Source organism: Equus caballus, chromosome 22 (assembly GCF_041296265.1).
Source record: "Equus caballus isolate H_3958 breed thoroughbred chromosome 22, TB-T2T, whole genome shotgun sequence".
NCBI lineage: Eukaryota > Metazoa > Chordata > Mammalia > Perissodactyla > Equidae > Equus > Equus caballus.
The window spans coordinates 1,182,811-1,195,595 of NC_091705.1; the positions used below are offsets into that span (position 1 = coordinate 1,182,811).

A 12,785-nucleotide genomic window follows, 5' to 3' on the forward strand; every position below is an offset into this window, starting at 1 on the left:
ACAGGGGGGGCTGTGTACTCCATACCCCCTTACATCAGGAGGCACAGGTGACTTGGAGATGCAAAGACTCATCAGTGGGTTTGCCTGACAGATGGCCAGCTTTCATAACTTTTCTACTTTAGCCAGTTGACTTACTGATATTTCTGAAGCTCTGCCAGAGAGACAGCCGTGGAAGAGGACAGGCGTGGGGGCTACCTGTGCGGAGCAATCCACCATGAGCCATGCTTCACACTAGATGCCCCTCTACGTTCAGTCCACGCTGCCCACTCGACAGAGCTTAAAGAGGCCCTTCCCCCTGACTCAAACCTTGGACAACTCTGGTTCTACGTCAGTGGTCTGGACCTCCTGGGAGATGAACTGCCTTGGCGTCAACTTCTTTGATAACCCGACTAATAATCAGAAAGCCACTTTCCCCACCAACCCCAGGGAAAGCCAGGCCTCCACACTCACAAACACCGCCATGGGTTGCGTTGAAGAAAATGCGAGGAAAGGCCTGGGCAGGAAAGGGCCACCTCTGAGATCCCTTCCAGCTTCAAGTGGGTATTTTAATTCCATTAAAAGTATAATTAAGTAAATTTCATTTGCTTAGAAATGAAATTCCTAAGTAAAAATGCAAAAGCAATTCTGATTTTGGGATTTATTTCCCAGGGCTGGCAGAATAGGTAAATAAATCCTTTGAGGTTTGACGTGATCATGATGACTGTCGGTTCCAACCTGAAAAGGTTCTATTCGAGGCTGGGAAGATGCTGACCTGGTCTCCAGGCAGAGGGCACCGAGACCACTGTGGGAAGAGCCTCCCCCAGGAGCCTTCCTTTCCCCAGCCTAGACTCTTAGTGCAGGGAAAGTAAAGCGTGATCGTGGCTGCTCTTCCTGAAACAAGGGGTCTGTCTGCTTTGCCTGGCAGCACAGGCAGATACTCGGGTCAGCCCCCTGACGTCCAATGAGGTAAACTGTGAGCAATGGCCCTAGTGCTCGAGGACCACCATCCACAGGGTGCTCAGTCCCACCTGCTGAACTTTCACTTCAGCAGAAGTTCAAGGGCAGTCCCGAACCCCCATCTCCAAGCCAAACTTCTGCACTGTCTGCCCTATGAAAACCTTGTGTGGGAGGCATCTGTAAGGCATCCACAGACTCACGTGCTGACGCACTGCAATTTGCTTAAGTACACCCGCTGCTGACTACTAGGGATACTGTAAGGCTCGTGAGGACCGGGGCCCCATCTTACACGCTGTCTGGGGCACAGATAGGGCCCTGGTGGGTGCCAAGGCTGCTGGCCCACAGCAGGGGGGAGGCTGCACCCAGGCCAGGCACATTAGAGTGGGCCCTGGAAGCAATGGGTCTGAGACCCCAGGGCCTTGCCTGCCAGCTGGGGTCACATTGGTCCTCAGAGACTGTGAATTGCAGCAGAACCATCCCGCTGTCTTAGCCAGCAGACTCTCCCCAACGGTCTGACCTCAGGGTCAGGGGATGCAGAGGACCAAGTGACGCCCTCACAGCTTGGACCACAGCTGGAGAAGGGGCCCACGGCACACTTCCCAGGCAGTGACACTTGGCTGGCTCACTGTGTGAAGACCCAACTCCCAGGGCTTTCAAATCACTGGTCAAAGGCAGACAGCATGAAACAGGAGGCTGTGACTTTACCTTGTGCTTCAAACAATTCATTCTGAGGTTCTTTAGCACTTTTGGCTTCTTCATCTGACTTGAGACTCTGTAGAAAAGCCAAAAGAGAAGGACTTGAATCTCCCAGAGGATGTGGCAGTGGACAGAGCACCAAGAAGAAACAGAACAGTGTATTTTGGGGCCAGGTATGCACGACTAAGAAAGAGGACCAACAGCTTGGTGAGGTGCAACTCTTCCAAACAAAACCCCATGCCTACAGGGAGGGAGGCCTTCAGCCAAGGCGTGAGGCCCAGCCCAGACCACTCCCTCTCACAGACACAGGGACGCGGCTTGTTTTGCACATGGAGGGCTCCTCAACATAAACCAAACATCATTGTAGCTCACAATGGGAGCACAATCAAGCACAGAGACCTAACAGGAGAGAAGAGCACTCCTCAGCCAGCTGCTTTTCAGGAGGAGCAGCCCTGGGGCTTCAGGCAAAGTTCCAGCACAGGACAGTCGCCTCGCCCACATCAGTCTGGCCAACAGTCGGAGGGACAGCAGGTCTCTGTCCCTTCAGGAGCTCCGGGGGACAGCCCAGTGGGTAGCAAGCACTTCACACCTCAGTGCCACTTGTAAGCCGCACCAAAGGGATCAGGCCATCAAGAAACACCTGACTCAAGTAAAAATCTCATGTTTCTGCGACCGAGTCAGCTGATGACAAAGTCACAATGTGCTTCTGACAGGTGCTGTGCGTCCCTGACTGACTGTGGAAGGAATGGCCTGTTCACCAAGACTCAGCCCTCCTCAGAGCCGGCACCGAACTGAGGGCAGCAATCTGGGCACAGGTGGGATGCCCCATTTTTCTAATGCATTCCACCCAACTGGCAACCCCCATGTTCTCGTTCTGGGGATCAAAGAGGGTTTCAAGCAGCTGAATGGCACCACAAAGATGGAGCAGACTGAGCCTTTCATCCCTGTGGGCCAAATTTAAAAAGAGAATAAAAAAGCGATGTCTGGGATTTGTTGGTGCTGCCCAGGTGCAGCACGTCCCTGAGAGAAGAGACTCTAGGACTTAAATATGTATGTGTTTGTTCTTCCTGTTTGCCTCCACAAATGTTGAAAATATAAACAAATTAACTTGGGAGCCCAGAGCTGTCTTATTAAGGGTAAGTCCCCATAGAGCCCATCTGACAAAGGTGACATCACGGACAGTGGGAGATAGGAATCTTCAGAAAGCCTTAAAAACAGATGTAACGAGTCCACAATTAACTCGCAGGATGTGTATCTGCCTTGCGGATGGCTTGATGAGCGGTACTTAGGTCCACGCCCCGGATGTGAACCCACAAACCCTGGGCCACCGAAGCAGAGCATGCTGAATTTAACCACTATGCCACCAGGCTGGCCCCTGGATGCACGTCTCGACACGAAGGCAGTAAGGCCCCAGGAGCTGGTCTCCTCGTCAGGCCTTGTGTCCTCAGGGAACAGCTCAGGGAGACTAGTGGCCAGAATCGACTCCCAAGGCCCTGGGAGGCATCTGACACGTACTCATTGAGCTGTAGATGAGGCGTAAACATGTGGGCCTCTGTACATCCTAAGTGTAAGCGTTCAAGGCAGGGGGAACTGTGGGCTTGGAGCATCCAATTCCTAACGTTGGAGCTGCATCAGAGAGGCACCCGCCCTCTTCCATCCTCGGCAGATCAACATTTCACGCCAATGACCATTAAAACAGCCTCCTTGCAGTGTCGGGGAGTACGTGGCAGTGGCGAGTAGGAATTTGTGCACAAACTCTCCACTGTCCAATGTCTAATGGAATACACTCTGCGCCCAACTACCCATGAGGCTCGGAGACACTTTAGAATGAAATATCATTCCCCAAAGTGCAGCCGCACTTGTGGCAACAAGACGCCCAGGATGCCACCCCCACACCCATGGTCATGTCACACGAGCACTAAGTGAAACGTTAGCCCCCAATACTGGGCAGCCTGGGGTGAGCAAGAGAGGACTCGACCCACCTCCACACTTTCCAGAGATGCAGAGTGCTGGAGCTGACTTCTCACGCTGGCCCTGGCTTGCTCTGGTAAACATTTGGCTCCGGTCGCAGAGTCACACGGCTCGGGCCAGCTACGACGGCCATACCACTTAGAGCCACTCACATACTTTGGTGGCACAGCATGGGAGGCAGCTGGAAAGAAAATGGGAGGTTTGGTGGGGGCGATGAATGCCGTGGACACACCCTTTAAGGAGGTGCCCGTTATAATGCAGAGTGTCTCTCTCATGGACAGGTACTTTTATGTGCACAAGAAATGTCTGCAGAAACAAAGGGAGCAGCTAGCAGTGGTTATCCTGCTCCCAGGGGGGCAGACCGAGAAAGCCAGGCTGGAAACAGGGACTTTCCACTCCAAACTCCATGCGCTGTTTACATTTTTTTTTTTTGGAAGATTAGTCCTGAGCTAACAGCTGCCGCCAAGCCTCCTCCTTTTGCTGAGGAAGACTGGCCCTGAGCTAACATCTGTGCTCATTTTCCTCTACTTTATATGTGGGACACCTACCACAGCATGGCGTGCCAAGCAGTGCCATTTCCGCACCTGGGATCCGAACTGGCGAACCCTGGGCCACCGAAGCGGAATGTGCGAACTTAACCGCTGTGCCACCGGGCCGGCCCCTGTTCAAATTTTTTCGAGTATATTTTGCTTTTGTTCATGTAATAAAAAACTAATGCAAAAATCTAGCTTTTTATGCAAAGAAAAAAGCTCTCCAAGAACCCAGCAACACACTGTTCTAGAGACTGGAAGGCCACTTCCCACTGTGTTCACTCTAGGACCCCTCCGGATGGGACTGCAGGGAATGGTGGGGTGAGCCAGACCCAGCCGGGAAGGCTCAGACTCCCACAGCTCCAGAGTCTGGGGCAGAGGCGGGCACAGACCTCAGTTCTGGGAAGTGTGATAATCCCACTGGTGATGCCAGTGAGAGACAGAAACTGGGGACGAGGCAGGAGTTTCAGGGAGGGGTACGCTAAGTTCCCCATGGGACACACAGGCTGTGAAGTGACAGTGTGACACTCAAGGCAGCTGACAGCGTGCAAGGTGACTATATAATTTCCCACTCCACCGGGACACTCTGGGGTCATCATGGGCACCATTCCTAATCACCTGGGACAGCAGGCATCCACAGGCCTAGCCCAGCAAACTCTCACCACGTGACGGAGCTCATGGGACACCTTCAAGGGAGGGGGAAGCGTCCAAGCCAGCAGAGAGAAAACAGGAGAATCTGTGAGTGAACCTGCCAGTGTTGAGAAGGGTGAACTACAAACATGGAGAAAGGCTCCCACAGAGTTGCCGAGAGGGTGGACAAGAGATGCTTGAGTAAAGCTCCTGCCTCTGACTGGGTTCCGCTTTCAGGGCAGCTGCGGGCTGGCTATGGTGGGTGGGAGGTCCTCCTCCTTTCACCCTGAGGCAGTGTAGGAAGAGGACATTCGTGTCGGGAGGCAAGTGGGAAGCTGTGGCACATTTGGGAAACCAGGTAGCAGGAATGTTGGAGGTAAGCCCTGGCACACCCCCTGAGCCATCAGATCCCGCAGAAACAGAGCCCTGGCCCCCACCCCTGCACATGGCCACTTTCCGGGGCTCAGCCCGCTCCTCGGCACACCTGGAGATCGTGCAACCAGCACGCGTTCCCCCTTCCCAGGCTCGATGTTGCTTCCTTCCACTCCATCCTTAGTTCACTCCCAGTCCACGCCTGGAGTCCCGCCCTGGCCTGACGCTGCCCCTCGTCTTCGTCACTGCCAGCCAGTCAGCACCTTCTTTAGAGCAACGAGTTGCCCGCAAAACATACGCCCTTTTCATGTTCTCATAAGAACAGTTCAAAAACATCGCACCTCCCTCCCTCCAACAGAGAGAAATGCTACTCTAGAAAAGAGTGTCCACGAGGCAAGTCAGGACACAAACAAGAAAGGGAGAGGAAGACGGTAAAAATGAGTGGGGCAGCTTTCCCCTCCCCACAGAGTCACAGGAGTCACACACTCTTGGGGAGGGGAGGACAGTAAGTCACTCGGGCCGAGCATCTTCCCAATGTGCGCAACAGGCCAGTCCCTCATCCCACATGCCAGAGGGCTGCAGAGCACAAGACCACAGCGCCCAACAAGGCCCCTCGGGGGCCCTGGTGGACAGCACACCTGCCATCTCAAACTCTGGACACCTGGTTGTGCCTTCTTGGTGTGCATATTTATTTATAGGAAAAGAATAACAAAGTCTAACAATTAAAATACATTCGGTTCTCTGTTCAATAAGGCCCTTTAATGAAAGGAGCGGAGTGACAGGGAAGCAGGGACATTCTTCAGAATCCGGGGCATGTGGTCCCACAACGACACGCTCCTTCCTCTAGTATCAAAAGCACGTTTTTCTGATCATGGTGGGACACCATGGCAAACAGACTAGAAAGCAGGGAGAGTGTTGCCACACATAGAGCAGCTCAGAGCCCTGAAGCAGCATGGACAGAGGGGGCCCAAGGAAGGAGGGAGGGAGGCCCAGGCCTGGTGGACACGAGACAGGCAGGCCAGCCAGTGAGCCTGGGGTGGGAAGCTGAAATGCATGCAGTCCTGGAGGGCACCAGGCAGGGCTCGCTCCGACTCTCAAGGAACCCCTCTGGCTACAGGACCACCAGGGCCCAGCTAAGCAGTGGGCACCCAGCCTCCGTGGACGGGAGTTGGGAGAGGGTCGCTGGGATGAGCACTGTCCACTGTCAGGAGAGGAAGTGTCGCAAGCCGAGCATGTGGCCATTTAGTAGAGGAAAGCTCTGAAATCCGAAAGAAAAAAAAAACCAACAAAACTGGAATTGGTGAGAGAAAGCACAAATCCTAGAATAGCTCCTGGTCTCTCTGGAGGAAGCGAGAACACCTCCCACCAGACAGCACAGTTTCAAGCTTCAAAGCACCACCCGTTCTCTGGCGCGAGGAGGGGAATGGATAATGCCAGCGACACCAAGCATTCTCCTTCCTTAAAACACATTCACATCCACCATCACATGATCACTTTCCAAAACCATGCCAGTTAGGATAGGCGAATGGCCTTCTTCACATCCCAAGGAGGCAAAGTGTGAGACAAAGCAGCCAATGACTCCCCGAGGGCTGCGCACAGAGCCACTGCGGGGGCTGCCTCTGACCCGGGTCTTCTTTTCCCACTTGGGGCCTCTTTACGCTGCACCCAGGTGTCTCTGCAACCAGCAGAGGAGGTGGGAAGAGGGCCGACCACCGGCACCTGGTGGAAGGAGCAGCTTCTGGCGACGGTGCGCACACAAGGGCCCAGGGCTTGAAGTTGGAAAACCAGGACTCGAATGGTGGCCCAAACTTAGTAGCCGTGGATCTTGGACAAAGCCCTTCACACCTCAGGGCTCAGTTTCCTTGCCTGAACAAGGGGTGTGATAACGCTACAGGACTTGTATGAGGGTTAAATGGGATCCATACAAAATGTACATAAAGCTCAGAGCCTGGCACACGGAAAATACTCAACGTGAGTCCTCGTCCCTTTCCACTTCCTCCCCCGCCCAGAGTCCCTCCCACCCTGCTACCCCTGTTAAGCCCAGTCAGGCACCTGCTCCTGAGGGAGAACCTGCCGTGGCAGGGGCCTGCTGCTGGGCAGAGGAAACGAGCTCCTTCCTCAGTCTGCTAATTTGTATCACCACTGCCATCCCCAGCTGCGTGGCCCCATGCAAGAGTGAAGAGGGAAAGGACCCACTACACTTCACTCACCCTCCTGACACTCATCAGAGGCAGAGAGGATCAGCCCGAAGCACGTCAGGGGACTTCCCTTGAGTTTGAGGCCCGAAAGAGCAGGCACAACCAACAAGCATGTCCGTCACCACCTTCCAACTCTCACCCCACAGTCTATACACCCCTAAGCAGACCTCCCTCCCAAACTCTCCCACCACCTCCTGACTGTTACCCAAGCCAGGCGGCTTTCCCCCAAGGAGGCCACTTCCACTCAGAAATGCTATCCTTGGGGCCAGCCCAGTGGCAGTTAAGTTTGCACACTCCACTTCAGCAGCCTAGGGTTTGCAGGTTTGGATCCCGGGTGCAGACCTAGCACCACTTGTCAAGGCATGCTGCGGCAGTGTCCCACATAAAATAGAGGAAGGTGGGCACTGATGTTAGCTCAGGGCCAGTCTTCCTCACAAAAAAAAAAAAAGAAAAGAAAGAAAGAAGTGCTCTTTGTCCCACCAGCCCCATATCAGTGACAGGACTCTAAGAAGTTATATTAGCACAGTAGAACTTTATTGTCTGAGACAAAAGATAAACTGAGGTCTCTCGGGGGTTGGTGGCATCCCACCTGCTCTGCCAATCTGACAAGTCCAGATAACACCTTACATCTGCACTGTACTTTCAACGCTTGAAATCTTCAATTCCTCCACATCTGTTTCATCTCGTCAGCACCCTATGCTATAAGGATAACACACTGTATTATTCAACATTTGTGATACTGTGATTACAATAAATACGTACATATTTGGTCTTCATCCTATCACTGGCACAGAGCTCCCAAAACCCTTGGAATTTCCTAAGTGATAAGAGCAACCGCACCTGAGTTCATGTTAACGAGGTGACTTTTGGAAAGCCCTTAAGGAGGGGGGTTTTTGCCAGGAGAACCAACCATAGTTATTAAGGGGTTAGAAGTTTCAGCCCCACCTCCTGACCTCCGGGGAGGGGAGGGGGCTGGAGATCAGGCTCAGTGACCCGGGACCAGGGATTTGATCAGTCATGTCTGCGTAATGAAGCTTCCACAAAAATCCAAAAGGACGGGGCTCAGAGAGCTGCCAGGCTGGGGAACATGTGGAGATGTAGGGAGAGTGGCGCCTGGAGAGAGCATGGGGGCTCCGTGCCCTGCCCCACACCTTGCCCTGTGCATCTCTTCCATCTGGATGTTCCTGAGTTGTATCATTTCATAATAAACCGGTGATTAGTAAGGAAACTGTTCTCCTGAGTTCTGTGAGCCACTCTGCAGATTAATCAAACCCAAGGAGGAGGTCATGGGAACCTCTGATTTACAGATGGTTGATCAGAAGCACAAGTGACAACCTGGACTTGCAACTGGCACGTGAAGTAGACGCACGCTTGCAGGACTGAGACCTTTACCTGTGGGATCTGACGCTGCCTCCAGATAGATCATGTCAGAATTCAGTTGAACTGGAGGACACCCAGCTGGTGCCAGAAAATTGCCTGGTGCAGGAAAAACGATCACACGTTTGTGGACCAGGCATGATAGATGTATTCAGAGGATGCCGTGTGCAAAACAGAGGAAGAGTTTTCCCTCACAACACTGTGTTACAAACAAGAAAACAAAAGAAGAAGTCCAAATGTTTCGTCCCAGTCAACATATCTGGGCAGTGAGAGAGTGGGGTTAGAGTTTAGTTCTCAGACCTGCTGGGTTCTTCAATCAGAATATTAATACTCCAGAGGGTAACAAATAATGAAAAGAAACGAAAAGCTAGAGGAGGAAATCCTCTTACCTGATTCCAAGGAACTACTGTCTCCATCCGAGAGGTCAACCCCAGCATCTGACGACAGCACTGCCACAAAACCGTCCTTAAATTCGTCAAAGGTCACCTGGGTGAAGTGAAGGAAAGAGGTCAACATGGCTTCCAACAGATCAGACACCTAATGTGTCAGCCTTGTTTCTTTTCCTCAGATGGAAACATCTTCTTGTTTCCTTTTGCATTGAGAACATTCATTTCATTTCTTCGAATATTTACTTAAGATTTTTTAAAACAGAAGAGTGTATAATAAGGAGTCAAAGTGAACGATAAACCCATCACCAAAAAAACACTCAACGCAATTTCATAGAAGTAAATCAAACAACATGATTAGAAAACAGTGAGAAAAGAGGGCTCTGATGACCATAATACATTCATTTCATAAAGAAAACATCATCTATCACCATCCCATCAAGAAACAACGCTGCCAGCACCTCAGAAGGCCAGGGCTCCTTTCCTGATTAAATCCGCTATCCCTACCCTGACCTCCACAAGAATAACGTCCTTGCTTTTAAACCTCCTTTATACACATCCCTAAACAATATGGTTTAGTTTTGCCTCTTTATGAATTTGATCTAACTGGAATTGCATGTATATATTCTTTTATGTCTTGCTTCTTAGACTCAATATTACTTCTGTAACATTCATCTAAGTTGCTATGCAAAATTCATTCCTTTTCTCTGCTGTATAGTATGTCACTGAGTAACTGTGCAGAAGTTTATTAATGCAATCTCCTGCTGATGGATGCTTCCAGTTTCCAGTGTCTGATAATTTTTAAAAACTGCTTTGAACAGTGTTGCACATGTGTCCTTACGAGTTTCTCTGGAGTGTATACCTAAGAGTGGGATTGCTAGGTCACAGAATACGCATTCAAATTCTCTTGGTGAATTGAATCTTTCGTCATTATAAAAGGCTAATCTTCTTTACTTCAGTTATGCTTCTTTCCATAAAGACCATTTTCTGTTACATCACAGAACAACTCCAGCTTTCTTTTTGTTAGTCTTTACATATCTTTTTCCAAACTGTTAATGTCAATTTTTTATATCCTTACATTTTAGATGTGTCTCCCATGAATAGTGTATAGTTGGATTTTTTTTCCAATCTGACAATCTTTATCTTTTAACTGAAACAGTCTATTTAGATTTAATGTAATTACTGATATATTTGGACTTAAATCTACTATTTTGTTTTGCGCTTTCAGTTTGACCTGCTTGGTTTTTCTTTCTTTCCTCTCTTTGGACTTACTGATTTTCGTAGGACTTCATTTTTCCCTTTATTAATTTAGAAGTTATATAGTCTATATCCATTCTCTTATTGTTTATCCTAGAAATTACAACACATATCCTTAGCTTAGTTTATTATTAACCTGAGTTTACTATTAAGTTAGTTTATTATTTACCTTAGCTTATCAAAGTTTACTATTAATCAATACTTTTACCTTTTTCCACAATAAAATGCCTGTGTAATACTTTAATTTCATTTACCACACTCCTGACTTTTATGCCTTTGTTATCATACATTTTAACTCTCTCTGTTTTAAACCCCCACAAATATTATTTTTTGTTTTCTAGAGTCAATGTTCATCCAGAATTATCCGAATATTTACTACTTTGTTTTTCATTTCTTCTTGACTTTCTGAACCTCTGTCCAGGATAACTTTCCATGTGCGTGAAGCACATCCTTTAGAATTCCACTGTTCGTAAGTATGCTGGGGCTAAACTCTTTTAGTTCAATTTTCTGGTTGTTTTTACTTCACTTTTATTCTCTTTTTTTTTTGAGCAGAAAGATAATTTATTAAAAGGATAGTGAGAATGACCCAGATGTCTGTTTAAGTAGAAGTGGTGAATAGACTGTGATATAGTCAGACAATGAAATATAACAATGGAAAAAACCCAAACCACTGACAGAAACAACATGTAAGTGTATCTCACAGACTTAATACTGAAGAAAAGAAGCCAGAAAGCATGCACTCAGCACAGAACGGATACTCCCACTTCTATAAAGTTCAGAAATAGGAAGAGCAGATCTACAGTGTCAGCATGGGGACAGTGGAAACCTGTGGTGGCAGAGGGACTGAAAGGGGAGATGGGGAGGGATTCAGGGCGCTGGCCACCCAGGTGTGCTTAGTGTGGAATATTCATGAAGCTGTGCTCTCTTCTCTGTGTACACTTCAGTGGGAGTCACAGAGGAAGAAATCAACAGAAGAGCCATGAGGTAAGTCAAAATGTCACCAGCCAAGTGCTGGAGAAGCCAGGTTTGGGGCTGTAGGTCCAAACCTGCTTCCCACATCCGGCACTGAATGTGAGTGAGCATGCCTCTGCTGCTGCCACTAACCTAGATGCTGCTGTGTGCCTGTGGGCACCCCTGCCTGGGAAACGCACGCACCACGACCTGACGTTAGATGACACACACGTTTGTTCACTTTCTGTCTCCCCAACTAGATACGAGCTCACCGCTGGCACACAGCAGGTGGTGTGTTTCCTCGACATCCTTGATAACTGAGCAGAATTCCCCTTCTCACGGACGCATTCTTTCACCCTTATTCTTAAAGAATATTTTTGCTGAGTATGGGGTTCAGGTTGGTAGCTGTTTTCTTCCAGCACACTGGAGGTATCCTTCCTCTGTCTTCTGGCTTCTTTGTCATATTTGAGAAGGCAGTCATCAATCTAAATATAGCTCATTTTCAGGATATGTCTTTTTATCTCTGCCCACTTTTTTAAAATTATGAAACTTCTCATTTTGAGATAATTATAGATTCACATGCAGTTGTAGGAAAAATAGAGAGCTCCTGTATACTCATCTCTGGTTACTTTTAAGATGTTCTCTCTTTGTTTTCCTTCAGTTTTACAATAATACGGGCAGGTGTGGACTTCTTTTTATTTACGCTACTTGGAATCCCATGGGCTTTTGAAGTGCCAAATCTGTTCTGGAAATTGTTTAGCTATTATCTAGTCACATAATGTCACTCCTCATTCACTCCTTTCGTCTTGGGATTCCAACTAAAGGGATATTGGACTTTCTCACTCTATCTTTACCTTCTCTTCTTTTTATATCTTTATGCTGTGCTCTAGATGATTCCAGTTGATGAATGCTCTCTTCAGCTGTGCCTAATTTTTGTTAAACTTTTCCATTTAGGTTTTAATTTTGGTCATCATAATTTTCAGTTCTAAGAGTTTTACTTGATTCTTTGTTCAGGTTTGTTACATATCACTTTTTAGAGTTCCCTCTATCTTGTAAATACTTTCAAGCATGTTTTCTTAAAAAAATCTCTCCTGATGCAGTAACCATAGTTGTCTTTATATTTTGTGCCCAATAATTCCAGTACCTCACATTTCCATGGGTCTGCTTCTGTTGCCTGTTGTTTCTTCTGGTTCTTGCTCATCCTATCTTATTTCTGTGCCTAGTTATCCTTGACTGTATGCTGGTAACTGTATCTGACTATCACTTAGGAATAATTTCAGACCTGGGATGATGGTACTTTCTCAAGGACGGGCTCTTATTTGCTTTTGCCAGATTCCTGAGGTACCACTCATGCAGGACCACCTTGGTCTAAGTGCAAGGCCTGAGATTACCTAGACCACTGAGGGGACGCAAGCCCAGACAGCAAAAAGCACAACTGCTGATCTCCTTGTGGTTTTTCTTTACCCTGTAGGTGTTACCCT

The 12,785-nt window shown here is 48.7% G+C and overlaps 1 protein-coding gene across 19 annotated transcripts in view; it reads right to left on the reverse strand.

Moving 5' to 3' along the window:
• NINL (ninein like) overlaps positions 1-12,785 on the reverse strand; it is a 134,682-nt gene that overhangs the window by 66,982 nt on the left and 54,915 nt on the right. For 15 of the 19 annotated variants that reach the window (XR_011430643.1, XR_011430647.1, XR_011430648.1 and 12 more), the window contains 3 exons: positions 9,100-9,196; positions 3,615-3,784; positions 1,642-1,708 (listed from right to left, as the gene is read on the reverse strand). Coding sequence is in view for 11 of the 19 variants with exons in the window: in XM_070246988.1 (XP_070103089.1) it covers positions 1,642-1,708; positions 3,615-3,784; positions 9,100-9,196 (334 nt within the window). In the remaining 8 variants the exon portion in view is untranslated. The remainder of the gene's footprint in view (positions 1-1,641; positions 1,709-3,614; positions 3,785-9,099; positions 9,197-12,785) is intronic. The other 4 variants (XR_011430646.1, XM_070246991.1, XM_070246990.1 and 1 more) reach the window with 1 other exon arrangement.